At 34.0% G+C, this 20,168-nt stretch overlaps 1 protein-coding gene across 7 annotated transcripts in view; it reads right to left on the reverse strand.

The window, feature by feature from the left end:
- ptk2ba (protein tyrosine kinase 2 beta, a) overlaps nucleotides 1-20,168 on the reverse strand; it is a 38,572-nt gene that overhangs the window by 17,004 nt on the left and 1,400 nt on the right. For 3 of the 7 annotated variants that reach the window (XR_007926046.1, XM_051869231.1, XM_051869230.1), the window contains 26 exons: nucleotides 19,483-19,706; nucleotides 18,440-18,618; nucleotides 17,471-17,558; nucleotides 17,201-17,280; nucleotides 15,830-15,892; nucleotides 15,701-15,755; nucleotides 15,452-15,592; nucleotides 14,953-15,027; nucleotides 14,462-14,563; nucleotides 14,203-14,320; nucleotides 13,953-13,992; nucleotides 12,578-12,612; nucleotides 12,430-12,474; nucleotides 12,245-12,342; nucleotides 12,035-12,116; nucleotides 11,552-11,652; nucleotides 9,188-9,303; nucleotides 7,553-7,653; nucleotides 7,336-7,425; nucleotides 6,797-7,001; nucleotides 5,868-5,964; nucleotides 5,709-5,765; nucleotides 4,865-4,984; nucleotides 1,473-1,619; nucleotides 470-505; nucleotides 356-380 (listed from right to left, as the gene is read on the reverse strand). Coding sequence is in view for 5 of the 7 variants with exons in the window: in XM_051869231.1 (XP_051725191.1) it covers nucleotides 356-380; nucleotides 470-505; nucleotides 1,473-1,619; nucleotides 4,865-4,984; nucleotides 5,709-5,765; nucleotides 5,868-5,964; nucleotides 6,797-7,001; nucleotides 7,336-7,425; nucleotides 7,553-7,653; nucleotides 9,188-9,303; nucleotides 11,552-11,652; nucleotides 12,035-12,116; nucleotides 12,245-12,342; nucleotides 12,430-12,474; nucleotides 12,578-12,612; nucleotides 13,953-13,992; nucleotides 14,203-14,320; nucleotides 14,462-14,563; nucleotides 14,953-15,027; nucleotides 15,452-15,592; nucleotides 15,701-15,755; nucleotides 15,830-15,892; nucleotides 17,201-17,280; nucleotides 17,471-17,558; nucleotides 18,440-18,618; nucleotides 19,483-19,677 (2,491 nt within the window). In the remaining 2 variants the exon portion in view is untranslated. The remainder of the gene's footprint in view (nucleotides 1-355; nucleotides 381-469; nucleotides 506-1,472; nucleotides 1,620-4,864; nucleotides 4,985-5,708; nucleotides 5,766-5,867; nucleotides 5,965-6,796; nucleotides 7,002-7,335; nucleotides 7,426-7,552; nucleotides 7,654-9,187; nucleotides 9,304-11,551; nucleotides 11,653-12,034; nucleotides 12,117-12,244; nucleotides 12,343-12,429; nucleotides 12,475-12,577; nucleotides 12,613-13,952; nucleotides 13,993-14,202; nucleotides 14,321-14,461; nucleotides 14,564-14,952; nucleotides 15,028-15,451; nucleotides 15,593-15,700; nucleotides 15,756-15,829; nucleotides 15,893-17,200; nucleotides 17,281-17,470; nucleotides 17,559-18,439; nucleotides 18,619-19,482; nucleotides 19,707-20,168) is intronic. The other 4 variants (XR_007926047.1, XM_051869232.1, XM_051869233.1 and 1 more) reach the window with 3 other exon arrangements.

Raw genomic sequence — 20,168 nt, forward strand, 5'->3', positions numbered from 1 at the left:
AAAGTTTAATTTGAAGTAGAAAAATGACTAAAACTGAAAAATAAATCAAAGCTAAATAGAAATATAAAAAAAAATACTAAAACCAAAATCACTAAAACAAATTATTTAAATGAAAATATAAAAATAAAAGCTGTAATAGTATGTAAACATTACTAAAATACTAAAAAAGTTATCAGTATACTAAAATTTTTTTTTGAACCTGAACAGAGGGGAAGATTATTAATATAAACAACTTAAATTTGCTGTTCATCACTCAAGACTTCAGAATAGCATACAGGTTTTAATGACGACTGAATTTTGGGTGAAATATTCCTTTAATCTCTGCTTAAAGCTGTGTGTGTTAAAATGAACTGACCTTGGCTTGTCTCGTTTTCTGACATCTAAAATAAAGAAGAATATATTAGCAGTGTATAACAGTGGAAGGCAACAGTCAAGATAGGATGGAGACTTAAAAAATTTAGTATATTACCACTTTAGCCTTTGTGTCATCATTAGCAAATGGATCCTGAAAGAGAAACGGAGAAAAATGAAGATGACCCCAAAGTCATTAAATATTGTTTAACCTAATTAACTTTCATAATGTACATATTTCAAGTGAAACGAGACAAAATATAGCACAGAAATCCATGCAGAAAGGAAACGTCAGCCAAAAAGGAAAGTCGTTTCAGTGGCAGAGCTTTGAATAAAGATTAGAAATACTAATATTGTTTTCTTTGGAATAATATGCACTGATTAATCATGCATAATATCAGGAACATGTAAATAAGATCAATTTTAACTTCAAGTTAACCTTTTCTTATTTGAAAGTCTTTTTAAGCTCTGCTGAGCAAACATTTTAATTGTTTCTCTAAATTTTAACTCATTGATATGATACCGACTGCATGTTGCTGTTGTTGATAAGAAGGTTTATACTGTAACTGAGAGATACTATTTTTTTATTTTTTTAAATTTCTGTTTTAATTAAACATGGCAGGAGAGATTGTGTGCGAAGACTGGGATTGCTAGCACTACCCCAGCTAACATAAATATGTAGAAAGAACGTTTTTCTAAAGTTCACATGAAAACGTTATTTCTGAATGTTCTGTGAATGTTCAAAATGTCCAGGTTTTTAAAAAATGTTTAAAAATGTTCTTGGTTATGCAAACATTAAGGAAACATTCTATTTTATCATTCTGCAAACATGGGAATGTTACTTTTGAATGTTCTATGAATTTTCTGAAACAAGTTAACATTTAAAAAATGTTAGACAAACGTCCAACTAAAATGTTACAGAAGAAAACATTCCATGAATGATGTTTTTGTGCTATCGTTTTGAGAAAAAAATTAAAGAATAAGCTAACTTTATATTTATGTTACTGGAAGAAAGTTTGTTCATAACTTTGAGAGAACCTTGCCAGAACATTATCCAAAGATCGGGGAAGGTTCCCTGTTAGCTGGGATGACTGTGATGAGAGACACTATTGATGACTAACCAGAAGCTTCTCTTCTTTCTCCAGCCACTTGTTGTCCTCCAGCATTTCCTGTTTCTGCCTCCTTAAAGTTTCCTGCACACGCTGCCTGTCCAGTTCCCACAGCCGCTGGGCGTCTTCCTTACTGCTGGGCTCCGGAAAACCACGGTTCTTCACAAAGACACACCATTAATATGCTAATAGTACTCCAAATGTTGAAATTATAAAGGAAAATGGACCAAATATTTCTTCTTGCACCAGTGTTATTATTAACTAAAACAAAAACTAAAATTAAAATACAAAAAATTTTATTTAATATAATTATTCGATAATTAAAATACAGCTGAAATAAAATTATATAAATATGAGACAAGAAAAACCCCTCGGCAACTAACTGAAATACACGGAGCCCCGCACATGACATGCAGGAAAGAAAAGTAAATCGTGTGCACGCTTTACTAAGTCGTTCCCTCAATTTACTAAATCTTGCGCACGATTTATAAATTAAGGGAACGACTTAGTAAAGCATGCACATGATTTAGCAAATTGAGGGAACGAATTAGTAAATTGTGCGCACGATTTAGTGAATTGAGGGAACGAATTAGTAAATCGTGCGCACGATTTAGTGAACTGAGGGAACGAATTAGTAAATCGTGCGCATTATTTATAAATTGATGGAAGACTTAGTAAATCGTGCACACGATTTAGTATATTGAGGGAACGACTAAGTAAATCGTGCACACACGATTTATAAATTGAGGGAACGACTTAGTAAAGCGTGCACACGATTTAGCAAATTGAGGGAACGAATTAGTAAATCGTGCGCATGATTTAGTATATTGAGGGAACGACTAAATAAATCGTGCACACACAATTTATAAATTGAGGGAATGACTTAGTAAAGCGTGCACACGATTTATAAATTGAGGGAACGACTTAGTAAAGCATGCGCACTATTTATAAATTGAGGGAACGACTTAGTAAAGCGTGCACACGATTTAGTAAATTGAGAATAAGTAAATCGTGCACACACGATTTATAAATTGAGGGAACAACTTAGTAAAGCGTGCACACGATTTAGTAAATCGAAGGAACGAATAAGTAAATCGTGCGCACAATATAGCAAATCAAGGGAATGAATAAGTAAAGCGTGCACACGATTTAGTAAATTGAGAATAAGTAAATCGTGCACACACGATTTATAAATTGAGGGAACAACTTAGTAAAGCGTGCACACGATTTAGTAAATCGAAGGAACGAATAAGTAAATCGTGCGCACAATATAGCAAATCAAGGGAATGAATAAGTAAAGCGTGCACACGATTTAGTAAATCGAGGGAACGAATAAGTAAATCGTGCGCACAATATAGCAAATCGAGGGAACGAATTAGTAAAGCATGCACACGATTTAGTAAATCGAGGGAACGAATAAGTAAATTGTGCACACAATATAGCAAATCGAGGGAACGAATTAGTAAATCATGCACACGATTTAGTAAATCGAGGGAACGAATAAGTAAATCGTGTGCACAATATAGCAAATCGAGGGAACGAATTAGTAAATCATGCACATGATTTATAAATTGAGGGAACGAATGAGTAAATCGTGCACACGATTTAGTAAATCGAGGGAACGAATAAGTAAATCGTGCACACACGATTTATAAACTGAGGGAACGACTTAGTAAAGTGTGCGCACAATTTATAAATTGAGGGAACGACTTAGTAAAGCGTGCGCACAATATAGCAAATCGAGGAAACGAATTAGTAAATTGTGCGCATGATTTATAAATTGAGGGAACGAATTAGTAAAGCATGCACCCAATTTAGTAAATCGAGGGAACGAACAAGTAAATCGTGCGCACAATATAGCAAATTGAGGGAACGAATTAGTAAATCGTGCGCAGTTTAGTAAATCGAGGGAACAAATAAGTAAATCGTGCACACATGATTTAGTAAATCGAGGGAACGAATAAGTAAATCGTGCACACACGATTTATAATTTGAGGGAACGACTTAGTAAAGCGTGCACACGGTTTAGTAAATCGAGGGAACGAATAAATAAATCGTGCGCACAATATAGCCAATCGAGGGAACGAATTATTAAATCGTGCGCATGATTTATAAATTGAGGGAACAACTTAGTAAAGCATGTGCACAATTTAGCAAATTGAAGGAACAAATTAATAAATCGTGCGCACGATTTAGCAAATCGAGGGAACTAATAAGTAAATCGTACGCACAATTTATAAATCAAGGGAACGACTTAGAGAAGCGTGCGCATGATTTAGCCTGCTATTTTTTTCCTGCATGTCATGTGCGGGGCTCTGTAGAAATAAAATAAGTTGAAGTACTAAAATTACTAAAACTGAAATATAAATTAAAGCTAAATAGTGAAAAATGTAAAACAAAACTAGAAAAATGACAAAAGCACATAACAAAATTAATAAAACAAACTAAAATTAAAACGAAAACTAAAAGATAATTCAAAATATTAATTAAACACTATAATAGTATATAAACAATTCTAAAATAGCTATACCAATTTTTGTCAACAAGCTTTCCTGTAGCTCAAACAGTTCATGGCGCTAGAAACACCAAAGTCATGGAATGACTGATAGAAAACTGATATAAATGTATATACCTTGAATGCAATGTAGTATGTGCCAAATGCTTAAATATAAATGCAAATGTAGTTCAATCAAATGCTGAATAAGAACGTCCCTCCCTCGGAGTTATAAATATCACCTGCTTCCAACTAGCATTAGCACGAACCAAATCATAGTTCATCTGTCTTCTGTTGTGGTAACATTCATACTTTATTTCCTTTCTCGACCATGAATAGGTTGCAAAGGAAGTGGCTGAAATTGATTCATTGCGAAAGTCTCTTTTTTAGTATATGGCACAAGCTGTCAAGCGTGGTTTCACCAGGCTGTGACATAAACTAAGGACTGTTTTCTACATAAAAAAAATAATGATTTGTACCCACCTGAATTTCCTTTTTTAATAGGAAATACATCAACACAGGAAAAAACTGTGTCTATCAAGCAAACTAATGGGGTCTTTTAGGTTATTGGATAGTGTGTGCAAAGCATGTTCATTGGCCTTTTTTAAAGTCTTCTAGCTGTACTGCAAAATATGATTTTATTACTCAGTCTTCTTGTCTTGTTTTCCAGTACAAACACCTAAACATTTACTAATAAGCAAAATGACATATGATTTACATTTCTATGCCTTGTTTTCTGAAAAATGTATCAATATTAAGTGAGTTTAAGCTTAAAAGAAGAAGAAATATCTGCCAATGGGGTCAGAAAAGACAAAAATACAGAGTAACAAAATCATTTTTTGCAGTGAAAAGATCTAGAAATACACAGGAGCAGTATGTTTGTACTACTGAAGGCAGGTGGCGCTCTTACCCCCATACTGCCATGGCGAGGGGACAATGGCAGGGTCAGCGTGCAGCTGGACGTGAGCGTGAAATGCCAGTCTGGCGGGCTGGCAAGGACAGGCGAGCTAATGCGCAGAGACTCGGGCAGCTGGAAAGTGGGCCGTGTGAGCAACAACACACAGACAAGCAAAACTAAACCACACGCTAAAACATATTCACACAATGACATGCATAACACGGCAGTTTAGAGCACAAATGCAGAAAAGCAGACCAAAACCACATGTACTGGAAATGGTGTGACTTGACCTAGATAGACATGACCAACATAAAGCTGTTTATAGTTTATAGTTATATGGTCTACCAATTTAAACGCATCATCCACAGAATAAAATACAGATATACTGCTCAGGAGTTTCTCTTTTACTGCTCAGGAAATGTAATCGCTCTCAAAGTTATGTTTCATTTCAGTATCAACATTGTCTCAGATGTTTCTCTTAAAATTTCTTTGAAATATATACAAATGAGGCTATAAAATGAACATGGATAGCAGCTCAAATTATTTAATAATTTGATGAGAAAAGTTTGAGTTCATATTGAGATCTCAGACTTGGCAAATATGAGACACTGAGGAGATCTCTTCTGAAACTTTAGAGGAACCTTTCCTCAGGAGAAATGTGTGAGGAGCAAAAGTCTTTCCATTTCATTTATTTCTGTCTATGAGAAAGAAATGAGATATTAAAGAGATATTTTTCCTATGGACCTGCAATTCAAACATTAAATGCAAATCTACTTATAACTATAAAGGGACTGCATTTTGTGCACTTAAAGCAACTACAGACATTCTAGGAGGAAAAAAAAAAAAAAAAAATCACCTGCAGATGTAGACGTGGATTGACAGTGTTGAAACCTGATGATTTCATTCTTGATGGCTTTTCATAAAACAAGAACAGAGATGAACAGAAAAAGACTGAGTATGATAAACAGTATGAGAATAACAGTATGAGAGAAATAGAAAGTGGGAAGACAGACACCTTCGGTGGAGCATCAGTAAATGGTTTTAAGTTTATGGAGCGGGTTCTGGATCTCATCACATCCACCTCCATTTCCTTCTCCATTTTATGAACATCACTGTGGGAAGCAAGCAGAAAACGGTTGAGGTTACAGTTTGTATCATTTTTACTCTTATTATTTATTATGATTATTTACATTTTTATTTGATCATTTTTAATATTTATATACTTTTTACAATTTTATTTTTAATGTTTTTATTTTTTATTATTATTTTTATTTATTATTATTATTATTATTATTATTATTTGTATTATTACATACATTTTAATTTTATTATTTTTTACTACATATTAAAATATATTAAATTATATATATATATATATACACACACACACATATACATATACATTTTATAATTTGTTTTATTTGTATTTTATTGTTACTTACATTTTAATTTTATTATGTTTAATATTATATATATGTATATATATATATATATATATATATATATATATATATATATATATATATATATATATATATTAAATACATAATATTAAAAATAATAAAATTAAAATGTAAGTAACAATAAAATACATTTTGAGCTCTGAAATGTGTACATATGACTCCTTTTAGGGTTCAAACTGACAACCCTATAGGTCATGGACGACTAGGGCAGGCCGGCCAGCGGTGATGTACCTCAGCTTGCACACAAGGTCTCTTATTTAAATTTTTATTTTCATTATTTTTTATCTTCTTTTTTTTTATATAATTTTCATTACTTTTTATGTAATTATTTTGAATTAGTATTATTTATGTTTTTAATATTTATTTATAATAATTTTAACATTAATATATAATTTTATATAATCATTTTTACCCTCAATGTCCACTTAAGTGTCAGTTTGTATTATTTTTATCTGGCGGCTGATGAATAGCAGTGCCGTACCTCAGCTGGCACACTAGCTTGGCGAAGCTGGGTCTCTCGTTGGGGATGTAGGCCCAGCAGCGGGTCATGAGGGAGTACAGGGTTGGCGGGCACCGCTCAGGTTTGGGTAGACGGACGCCTTGCTCCAGCTGGTTTATCACATCCTTGTTCTCCAGCCAGAAGAAAGGCTGTTGACCTCCACTCATGATCTCCCACATGCACACAGCTGAAAGGAGAAGCACAGTAGCCACTAAGAATCAGGAACTACAAATGAACTGCTTTAGATGTTCATTGGTAAACTTTGAGACATTGTGAAAATTTTGGTTCTTCACAAGAATCAGCATTAAATCAACAAGAATGACAACAGGAAATAGGAATTTACGCCATGATGATGGCTTGAAAAATCCTGATTACAACATTGATTTATTGCCTAATATGATCAAAACAGTGATTCAGCTTTGAAAAGTCTGCATTGCGCTTTGCAAACGTGACACAACACGTCCTGCATCTTTATATGCATTAATCTCACTAAGGCTACGTCACGCTTTAAAGTCACTAACCAAACATCCAGACATCACTGGCCGAGGTAAACCGTCTGAAGTTTATTGACTCTGGCGCCATCCATTTGATAGGCAATCGAGTCACGGAGGCTTTGGAAAGAGAACAAAGTGTCATTTGAAAGCATTCGGCATAAGAAATGAGAGTGAAATGAAACTGCTTATATTTATGCGAGTAAGATTAAAACACACAGATCTTTGACATCTAGTCAGAACTTGCCTTTGTAATACTCTTCATCTTCTATGTATCTGGACAAGCCAAAGTCTCCCAGCTTCACACAGTCTGGTTTGGCCACCAGCACGTTTCTCACAGCAATGTCTCTGATGGGAAAACAGTGAACTGAGTAACTTGATTATCTATGCAGTATGCACCACTAAAATAGGCCACATGTATGAGATATAGATGATTATCAAAAGGAGATGTGAAAACACCTACAAACACTGTTTAATTTTAAATGCATGTGTGAAAAGGCAAGTATATATATTAAATAAATTGTGCTAAATGAAAGCACTAAATTGATCAGAAGTGGCTGTAAAGACATTTAAAATGTTAATAAGATTTCTGTTTTAAATAAATGTTGTTCTTTGGAACTTTCTAATTAAAGAATCCTAAAAAAAAAAAAAAAAAATCACGGTTTCCACAAAAATATTAAATAGCACATTGATAATATAACAATAATAAATGTTTCTTGAGCAGCAAATCAGCACATTAGAATGATTTCTGAAGGATCATGTGACACTGAAGGCTGGAGTAATGATGCTGAAAATTCAACTTTGATCACAGGAGTAAATTACATTTTAAAATATTTTACAATTGAAAACAGTTATTTTAAATTGTAATGTTATTTCAGAGTATTGCGGTTTTTACTGGATTTGTGGTCAAATAAATGCAGCCTTGGTAAGCATAAGAGACTTCTTTCAAAAATTAAATATCACTCATGAACAAAACAATTTATTTTGTGTCATTCCCAATGTGTAAAAATGTTATTTATGTGTATTAAGTACACCTAAAATTTTAGCTACAAAACTGGCAAGACAAAGATGTCAACTGAAAAAATATTATTCCAAAAATATTTAAAATTCTATTAAACATTATATAATTTGAGATGTGGTGGAAATGTTCATGAGTCATGACACTATAAAAAAAAAAAAGAGAGAGAATTTTTGTCAGTGAACAAATAAAACGTGTAAGAGTTGTTATGAAAAGGTGTATAATTTAGATTATAATTTAGAATAGAATTTCTCCACTGGAACAAAACTACTCATAGTTGAAAAAACACCCAGGTAGATGTACAGTGAGTAGTCGTGTGGGTGTCTATATAAAGTTCACTGTAGTTTACAGAAGGCAAGGCGTTCAACCTATAGCCTTGATGTTTTTGCCATTGAAACTGACTTGAACTAAACTTTTACCCAAAAGAGTGTCTGACACTCTTCTACGTGTTATTAAAGTGAAAAGTCAAGAGCAACAGATGTTTGTAGCATGTCAAACAAACCTGATTGTACATAAAGAGATACAGTTAAAACTTAAAGGGTTCGTTCACCCAAAAAATGAAAATTCTGTCATTAAGTACTCACCCTCATGTTATTCATTCAACAAAGGTCTTGCGGGTTTGGAACAACATGAGGGTGAGTACTTAATGACAGAATTTTCATTTTTTGGCCGAACCAACCCTTTAAGTTAGAAAAGCCTTTCTGTTCTTCATAAACGTGTTTTTAAAATGATAACCAACCAAGAGCAAATGGCCAAATTTTTTTAAACAAACTAGGTAATAATTATTCACAATAATAGCATAATGTATTTAAGCAAAGAGATGTTTAATTTAGGACACATGGGTCAGAAGGTGTACCAGCGTACCTGTGTACCATGTTAACGCCCTCTAAGTAAGCCAGGGCTTTACTGATCTGCAGGCTGTACAGGATCAGGGTGACATTGGTTAGTTTCTGCTGGTTCTCTGTCAGGTAATTTCCAAGCTGAAGTAAACACAGAAAAAACAGGATGAGGGTAAAGTCTGATGAACAATATTGCAAAATGTACCGATATGAGCTGGGCCAGATTTACCCCTTAATGTGACATTGGCAAGAGTGACTGTAAACAAATATCACCCTTAATGAGTAATTGTGTTTGATTTAATACTATTGCTGTCAGGGTTTTGTCACTTCAGTCTGGTTTATTCTTGGTTTGGCAACACTCCTATCATTTTGACATCTTGTGAGCATGCGGCTTGAGTTCGTTCGGGCTGTACGCTCTTTTGTCCGTGTGAAACATTGAGATCTTAACTTAATTTTAAAGAACGCCTAAAAAACCTTTTATGCCTAAAAGGTTCTATGTAAGGTATTATATCCACCTTATTCCTGAGAAGCCTACTGCATTTTGAATTATGGGTGGCACTTCCGGTTTAGGCGACTTCCATTCAAAAAGACTGAAACAAATAATTTCAAATCATAAGGTTGCCCTACAAATAAAGCGGTAACACTTTATAATAAGGTTCATTAGTTAACATGAACTAATAATAAACTGCACTTCTACAGCATTTATTAATCTTTGTTAATGCTAATTTCAACATTTATTAATACATTATTAAAACCTTGTTAACATTAGTTAATGTACTGTGAACTAACAGACAATGAACAACTGTATTGTCATTAACTAACATTAACGAAGATTAATAAATACAGTAACAAATGTATTGCTCATGGTTAGTTCATGTTAGTTAATACATTAACTAATGTTTATCTAATGAACCTTATTGTAAAGTGTTACCCATCTCAGTAACACTTTACAATAAGGTTCATTAGGTAACATTAGTTAACATGAACTAATAATGAACTGCACTTGTACAGCATTTATTAATCTTTGTTAATGTTAATTTCAACAATTACTAATACATTATTAAAATCTTGTTAACATTAGTTAATGCACTGTGAACTAACATGAACTAACAATGAACATCTGTATTTTAAGATTATTAAATACAGTAACAAATGTATTGCTCATGGTTAGTTAATGTTAGTTAATACATTAATGTTTAACTAATGAACCTTATTGTAAAGTGTTACGGTCATCTCAATGTACCCAGTTTTAAAAAAATAAATAAATAAAAAAACGCATTATTGCATTTATAGAGCAAGCCTTTCACTGATTGTTTACAGCTTAACAGAAGTTACAGCCATAAAAGTGTTGCGCAAAGTGTCATGAAGCGTAGAAATAAGGTGGATAAGGAGAAATGTCTTAAATGATTGCATAATACTTACATGTTTAATGGGTTATTTAGTGATAAAGTATGTTTACGAGCTGCTTAACATAAAAAATTTAATTACATTTAAAAATAAATTTATACTAAATCCATAAAATGATCCCATGGAGCAGCTGACAGAACATTTCAAGGTCTTTTATTCACACGGCTCTGTGGAATACTTGATTCTGATTAGTCAATGCGCCACCCAGCGATATGTTATTCCCCAATAACAACCGATGAAAACAGATAACACAGGCTCATCCGCGTTACTGAAGTCAGCAGCGCTATACACAATTTTTTCCTCATCTAATTTTTGCTTTTGTTGAGCTTATAAAATATTAAAACTCAGTCAAATAAATATTTTGTGTACAGTTATTTAATTATGTCATCCAATATCGTGGACTCGCTCTCTCGTTTTATACAAACACAGCTGCTGCCATTTTGCGACTATTGTTTTGTACACTGTTGGATTATAAGATTACAAACAGGTACAATTTTAATCTCAGATCAATATCTCTTATCCCCATAATTATTTATGTGGCGAAATGCCGTTTAATAAGTGGTGTGGACTGTACCGTACCTCTTAAATGTCTGTCTTTGCGTTTAAAGAGCTAATAAAATATTCAATCAATATTTCGCGTCTAATTATTTACTTATGTGGCAAGTAGCTGTGTAATAAGTGGGATAATGTACATCCAGCAGGTTGTTATCTCAGAGTAAACTTCAGCCTGATCACCCTGTCTGGGTTTATTCTGAGATAACAACTGGCTGGATTTACATTATCCCTCACATATAGAACATTCTTCTAAGACTGCAGAATTTGAATTTGTCTCATATTTGAATAAGTTTGCATCATTTTAATTCTGTTATTTTCCTGTTTATTGCTGTGAAACTGAATAAAGATGACTTGATGATTTTCATTGCTACAGATTTTTCCTGTATATGAGCAAGCCACTGTCAAGCTTGAAATGAATGAATCTCACCTCTCCATACTGGTAAAGCTCCATGACAATCCACACGGGATCCTCTTCAATAATTCCAATGAGTCTCACAATGTGTGGATGGTCCAGTTTCTTCATGATCACTGCATGAAAACAATGATTTAAGGGTTGTATTGTTCTATTTAGGCATCTATTTAATTCTACAGGTGGAAGAATTAGCTAAATTCACCATAAATCACGGCTTCAAAGGGCTTATTGCTTTTAAAAAACAGTTATTCCACATACTTGGCAAGGTTTCATAAAATAAACACACAGAAAAGTAATGTTACTGATAAAAAAAAATATTACTCTTCCACCAAGCAATGTAGTTCTTCAGAAGCGGAATGGCTGCCAAGTAACACACAGACGCAGTGGTGCAGTAATACTGATGTAATGCGGTCATGTGCGGTCATGTTTACAACAGCTTTAAACGCAGCTCAACCAATCATTATAAAGAACTGGAATTATCATTTTATGACAACTTACAAGCTTCACTCATGAACTTCTCCTTCACATCAGCTGTGCAGTCCTTGCATGTCTTTACAGCAACATTCACTCGCTCCCCTGTCTAGATAAAGACAAATGATTCATGAGGTTACTCTCCAGAAAGCTGAACTTGAATAGGTTTCTAGTGATTTCTACTTGATCCGTTAGAGACTATATTTTGGCCTGTAGGTGTGAGACTGAGGCACTAACCTTGCTCTTATAGATCCCATCATGAACCTCACCAAAGAAACCTTCACCTAGAATCCGGCCGAGCACAACGTCGTTCCGTGAGAGGCTGAATTTACATGCTGGATTATAAGGGGATTGAGTTAAAGATGGCAAATAAAAAAATAATAAAAAACAATCAATCCCTTAAAATGTATTGTGGTTCTTACGTGCAACTGGTTTATTTTCTGGTATCTCTGAATAAATATCTGAACCTGTGGGGGGGTGGACATTTAATGAAACAAAAAACAGTATGTACCTAACAGTCATTTATAAAATTTGTATATATAGGCAGTATATATATTTTGCTTTACATACTTCTACTTTGCATGTCAGATACGGTGTTTTCCTTACTGCTTTGCAATAAATAAAAAAAAGACAGAATCAGTGATTTAAATAAATATAAATCTAATATTAATAAATAAATGAAAATAAGATATACAGGCACACAAAGTTGTGCTCAGAATTATTGGCACCCTTGGTAAATATGATCAAAGATGACTGTAAAAATAAATCTGCATTGTTTATCCTTTTGATCTTTAATTCATAAAATTAGCATTAGCATTAATGCTAATTTACAAGCTGTTTGGGAGGATTTCAAGAAAAATCCTCTGCTCTCATCCAGAAACAATCTCCAGCATATTCAGTTGTCAGACAAGACTGGACCTTCAAACGGGACCGGCTTCTATGGTCAAATGAAACCAAAAAAAAAAAGAGCTTTTTGGCAGCAAACCCACCAGATGGGTTTGGTGCTCACATGGATAAAAAGTACCCCATGCCCACGGTTAAATATACTGCTGGATCTTTAATGTTGTGGGCCTATTTTTCCGCTGGAGATCCTGGACATCTTGTTCAGATACATGATATCATGGATTCTATCAAATACCAACAGATAAGAATCAAAACTTGACTGCTTCTGCTAAACATCCTATGATGGGCCGTGGTTGGATCGTCCATCAGGACAATGATCCAAAACAAACATCAAAACCAACACAAAAATGTGTCACTGAGCACAAAATGAAGCTTCTGCCATTGCCATCCCAGTCCCCTGACCTGAATCCTAAAGAAAATGAGTGGACTGAACTGAAGAGAAGAAGTACCAACATGGTGCTGGAAATCTGTAGGATCTGGAGGGATTCTGCATGAAGGAATGGTCTCTGATCTCGTCAGGTGTTCTCCAAACTCATCAGGCATTATAGGAGAAAACTCCAAGCTGTTATCTCAGCAAAAGGAGGTTGCAAAAAGTATTGAATTAAAGAGTGCCAATAATTGTGGCCAACATGTTTTGGAGAAAAACATTTATTTCATAAAGAGATTTTCCCTACATTTTCAATTCTTTTACTTCAATGAAAGGTTAGATTTTTGTGATTTTTTTAAATAAAAGATCAAAAGGATTGACAATGCAGATTTATTTTTACAAGCTTCTTTGTTCATATTTACCAAGGGTGCCAATAATTCTGAGCACAACTGTACATGCATACATAAATATATAAATACTGTATATATATATATATATATATATATATATATATACACATATACACACACACACACACACAAACACACACACAAAAAAAAGCACAAAAAACGTAAGTTAATCAAAAAGTAATATATCAAAGGAATAATATATATATATATATATATATATATATATAAGTACAGAATACAGTAAAAGGAAAACATCACTGCTCACCTGCAGGGTAAAGGAGGTAGAGAGATTCTAGCATCTCTGTCTGGTAAACACAAATGGTAGTTTGTTATTCATATGACACACTATGGGAAACGCATACTATACTAGTGATGGTAAAGCACTGGTGAGGTGAGTCAAAAACTATTTAAGCAGTGGAACTATTTAAATTGGTTTCATTAGTGGATGTTTATTTAAGATAGATGATGATGTCGGTTCCATGACCTGGTAACATGAAAGAATAAAACCTATGCACCTTTATTGGCCCGCACTATTAATGTCGTCTCGTTTCTGTGCTCTAAACGACAGTAGCCATCAATTAAATCTACCATGTTCTCTGCGATGGCCAGAGAGGCTGTGCTGATGGACAAAGGCTGAAAAAGACAAAACAGAAAGGCCAAATCTTTTAATATACATTATTTAAATATTCATAAGAAAATCAAGGAAGGTAAACTGATTCAGAAATCAAGCATTCATTTCAGCAAAAACATTCAGGCACATGTAGATGCATTTACCTGTTTAGCTCCTTCTATACATATATGTATAAGTGTCTTTCCGTCATTCTGAAGGGTGTATTTAATACTTTGAATCTGTGCAAATGTGGCTAGACAGACCGGCTAATGAGGAAACATCAAAGAAAGCCATGTTAATATACATTAAAACCATAAAAAAAAAAAAAAAAAAAATACTTCAACTTATTTAATTTCATCTAAAACGTCAGCCAAGGAAACATATGATATAGACACACATAAAAAGTGAATTTAACTAAAATTACAATAAAAACTGATAAAAACTAATTCAAAATATTAATAAAACAGATAATGATATATAAACATCCTACAATGTGTTTGGAGCACTCTATTTCACACCAAATGATTATAGGAAAGAGGCTACATTTTTTACATTGTGGTCAGCTGACAAATAGAAGTGGTTATTATTGCTTTTGTGAGTGAGTGCTGCGTTTCAGAGTAAAGGCTGAGTGGTGGGATTGACGTGTTGTTCTTACCACAGAGCTTTTGTCTGTGCGTTGCCGAATACCTTTGGGGCCGATGACCAGATCCACAGAGATGCTCCATCCTTGCTAGAGAATAATCAGACATTCGCAGCATTTATGGCATCACAATTACTCCTTGATCTACAGTGGTCACTTAAACTGTACTCGAATCAATGTCATGCATGCATTAGATAACAAAATGTCAAAACAACATGTTATCTATGCTACAGAAAGATAACACAAGCACATTTTTCAAGTAAAACATTTGGCAAAAGATGTTAAGTTTCAAATGATATATGTTGCTGAAAATAAAGTCAAAAAGTATTGATCTGATTTCATAGCCACTGCAAAAGTAAAATTTGTTTTTAATGGCAAATAACATTTGCTTCGAGATTGTTATCTAATGCAATGACATTCACTAGTTCTCATGTTATTTCAGAGAGTAAATCACACACATCAACCATTATTAACATGTCTGTAATTAAAACAACGACAACAAAAAACAACTTACCACCAGCTCACAAGGAAAAACCTCTTCATCAAAATTAGAAAAGACAGATAATGTCTCAAAGAACTTCATGATGCACTGCTCCTCCTTCAGCAACGCAAACTGCTGGAACGTCTGCTGAATCAGTTTTCTCAGCTGCTTTGACTGTTTCCCAACAGACATATGAACGTCATCAAAAATCACAAATGCTGTTAGTGTGTATTGGATCGCTTTGCTGCCTTATTCTCAAAGAGGTCAAGAAAATGTTTTTACCTTCATACTGCTGATTAATTCTTGAGGAAAGAACAATTGCAGACCGACATCTTTCCTGACAGGAGCAGAAATGCCATCAATGTATATTCTTGTGTAAAACTATGAAACAGTACAAGACAAACTACTTACTCCAGCAGATCCAAGTTTGATTTTTTCTCCAGGCCGCTGGCATTCATGTCTTTATAAAACCTCCTGTTAAAATAAGAAAAATGGAAGTAATGACTTTTCTGAATCATTTATTATGTTGTCTATTTATTATTACATTTATGCATTTGGCAGACACTTTTATCCAAAGGTATATACATTTCTATCAGTTCTTGCATTCCCTGGGAACTGCTTGAGCTACAGGAATGCTTAATAACTTGGGGGCTGTTTACACGACAACGTTTTCAACTAAAACTGAAAACTTTGTATGCGTTTTGGCCGTTCATTTACATGACAACGGCGTTTTGATGGCCTAAAAAAAGGCAACTTTTGAAAACTGGTTTCAAAGTGCAAGTTTTTGAAAACGATACTGTTGTCATCTCTGTGTAAACTGCAAAAACGTGAATCTGTGAAAACGATGACGTCACACGCATACATATTACGTGTTTGCCACTTTAGGGAAATAACGAGAAGAATATAAAAGCACAGTAAACTGTAAAAATAAGGTATGCGCGTTTGGCGCGAGTGCTCTGTAAAAGAATGCGTATGCGCAGGCGCGTAATCTTTCTTTACAAAGTGACATCGCCAACTACTTTTCTGGCATGCATAATACAGAGTTTTAGTCATTTTCGCAGATCTGTGTCAACGGGGATAATATTGACATCTGTACAAAGAAAAAACTTTTCCATTTTAAGTACATCGTTGTCATGTGGGTTTCATGTTATGTTATATTAATTATGTTTTTTTTTGTTTTTTTTTACTTGTTTTCATGTGAAGTACTTGGTGCTTATTGTAAAGATTTTTTTTAGTGTTTATAATTATTTCTGATTATTTATTTTTTTTCAGTTGATTCCTACCGAGATTGTTAAAAGGGCCATATTGTGCCCTTTTATAAAGTCTTTTGTTTTTGGGGTCTACTAGAATAGGTTTTCATGCTTGAATGTTAAAAACACACATTCTTTTTTACATGTTTTATATTGTTGCAGCACCTCTCTTCCCAGTCTGTCAGTAATGCTCTGTTTAGTTTCGCTCTCTTTGAAGCCCCTCCTTCTGAAAAGCACAATGAGCTTTGATTTGTCGGATGGACCAGTGTATCGTGATTGGTCAACCGCTCTGAGCGTGTTTGAGAAATGTTACACCCCTTACCATAACTGCAAGTTTCACACACTACTAACTAACTCAACTAGGTCTTGCCCTTTTATTTTGTGTATGCCTTAGGAATTATTTAGACTACAATCAAGGCTTTTCAGTGACTTCAGAAACAGTACTTACTAATAAAAAAAGAATAATTTGCTTTGGAGAAAGTTGAAAATCAAAAAAAAGCATGATAGATCCTCTTTAACACGTTCAACCTACCTAATCTCCAGACAGCCCAACTGCAGCGCCATCCCATCACTAACTTTCCTAGCGCTGTGCTGCATGTAATCACTGCGAACCTGCGGAACGACATCAAACACACACACACCTTCATTCACCTTTGTAGATGTGCAAACCACCATCACACAAACTGGCAGCACTTCAGCGCTACATCAGAGATCCATAATGTTTCCTTCACTATTCAGAGTGCTATTTCAGGATATGGGGTGGTAATTCTGAAAAAACACTCCCCATGTGACAGGTACCGACCTGCTGGTAGAAGTAGAGCATTGTAGTTTTGTCTTCTTTTAACTTCTCTAGGAAATCAGGAGGAATGTAACGGATCCTCAAATCATATCTGATCATGATAGAAGAACAAAAACAGGGTTAGTAATAACATACAGAACTGATTTCTAGAACTGTAAGACTATACTGAGGGTTTAGTACAGAGTTCAAATGCACTAAGTATATATACTGTATCTTGGCACACACACACACACACACACACACACATATATATATATATATATATATATTAAGGGAATATTTGGGAATATTTTACTATATTACTATTTTACTATTTATTATATTTTAATTAGAGATATCTTGTCCTCACAGTTGTTATAAAAACATGTAAACACCCACATTATGGAAAAACATTTATATTTCCTCTGATCAAAACATTTAAAATATATGCTAAATATATGTTGTAAACAGGCAACTTAGGCAAATATCATTTTTAGGTTGAAAATATATTACGTTTAAACTTTCAAAGGCCAAAATATATTACAAAATGTACTTGAAGTGGCAAGAAAATACATTTCCAATCTTAGAATTAATTTTGGGTAAACACAAAATGATGCTGAAAATTCAGCTTCTTAAGATCTTAAATATATTCAAGTATAAAACAGTTATATTAAATTGTAATAATATTTCATAATACTAATGTTTCTACTGTATTTTTGATAAAATAAATGCAGCCTTGGCGAGCATAAGAAAATTCTTTCAAAAACATTAAAACATCTTAATGAATCCAAATTTTTTAACGGTAGTGTATAATACGTATATTTAGATTTAAAGTATATTAAAATTGAAACAAGGAAATTTAATGAAAATATATTTATCTATATTTATTTTAAAACTATTTTAAAATATTTTTTGGTCTTTTTTTTTTTTTTTAAATAGAAAAACATAAATCTTTTTTTGCCTTATAGGGGACACACACACACACACACACACCTCCACTCCGCCTCGACGTGCTGCTGTTCATATTTCTGCTCCACTTCTGCTATGGTGAGGTTTGGGTGCAGCCAGTGAACCTCGTCTGATTTGAGGTGTTTGAGCAGCAGACCGTAGCATTCTGAGAACATGATGTTGGGACCAAGTCGTCCGCTGTCCAGGATTGACTTAATGATTCTCTGCAGAATGAAATTATACGTCAGATCTAATTCAAATAAAAGATTCATCATTAATAAATCAATATTTGTGGATTTATTTCACCCTAAAAAGAAAGAAGAAATTAGGGGGAAGACTTACTAAAAGTTTGCACCAGCACAAACCATCTTTTGGCTTTGAAAACTACTGTCAGGATTTACTAAAGACACGCAGTGAAAAATTGGCACCGAAACGCCGTGGACAGTTATTTTTGCGGCTGACCTTATTGCATGTGCATTTGTAAGAGTTTCCCTTTCGTACCTTTCTGTGCCTTGAAAGTGGTAATTAAATTGCAGTCTATGAAGGGGTCAGAATGCTCTTGGATTTCATCAAAAATATCTTAATTTGTGTTCCGAAGATAAACGAAGGTCTTGCAGGTTTGGAACGACATGAAGGTGAGTAATTAATGACAGAAATTTCATTTTTGGGTAACCTAAACCTTTAACAGCCATACCTACCCCTACCCTAAACCTAACCTTAAAACAATGCAAATATTTTTAAAGTAAAAAAAAAAAAAGACAATATTGATGTGCACATGCGCAGTAAACACTGGTAGGGCAATCTCATGGGTAGGATGATATGTCAGGACACTTGTTGCGTCTGTAGATCACGTGCAGAACTTTCCACTCCCATCTGCGCTTTTTTTGGAATTGCGCTAATTTGGAATCATGCTAATTTGCCCTGTTTAGTAAATCTGGGCCTATGCATTATCATTGTCATGTCAAAAGAATGTCATAATAATGAAAGAAATCTTAATGCTCAATGTGATCCCTCATTATGACAACAGAAAGTTTTGCTTCATATTGCATTCATCATTAATGTGTAAAAATGCACGTTCATCTTCTCACCCTGATATTCCAGGAACTTTCACATTTGACCAGTTTGAAGTTCTTGCCCAGATTGGCGCTGTTGCTTATGAAGCACACTTTGAGTATTTTCACCACCCCCCTGCATTTATTCCCCGTCTCGATGGCACTGCCGGACGCCTGAGGTGGACTGGGAGGAGGTGGTTTCCATGCTAACGTACTGGTGTCACCCGACATCTCTAAATAGGCTCAAATGATTATCAGCTCTGTGGAGAGAAATAATACGTTCAAGTTCAGGCACGAATATGACGCAGGCAAAGGAAATCAATGAGTGACTCAATAATAAAATATGAGTACATGAATAATTGGGAATTCTAGAGATGAATACTTGTATTTTTAACTTTATGTCCTTTTATATTTGCCAGTTATTTGAGGTTTAGTTGTAGCATAGGTGCCGATTTATGTTTCTGCCGGTGGGTGTCCAGTAACCCTACATAGGACAAGCAGCTTAGAAAAACGATGATAATAATAATAATAATAATAATAATAATATAAGATGAAGAATTATTATTTTTAATGTCGGCTGAGAATTAAAAATTAGAAATAAAGAATTATAGTTATTCGAATTATATAAATCTTAGAACTATCTGATGGTAAGCTCAGCTGTCTTAGAAACAGCTTACATTAATTTTACGTAGAACATTAACAAATAAAAGTTATTAAGTAAA

The sequence above is a fragment of the Ctenopharyngodon idella genome, chromosome 17, assembly GCF_019924925.1.
Source record: "Ctenopharyngodon idella isolate HZGC_01 chromosome 17, HZGC01, whole genome shotgun sequence".
Lineage (NCBI taxonomy): Eukaryota > Metazoa > Chordata > Actinopteri > Cypriniformes > Xenocyprididae > Ctenopharyngodon > Ctenopharyngodon idella.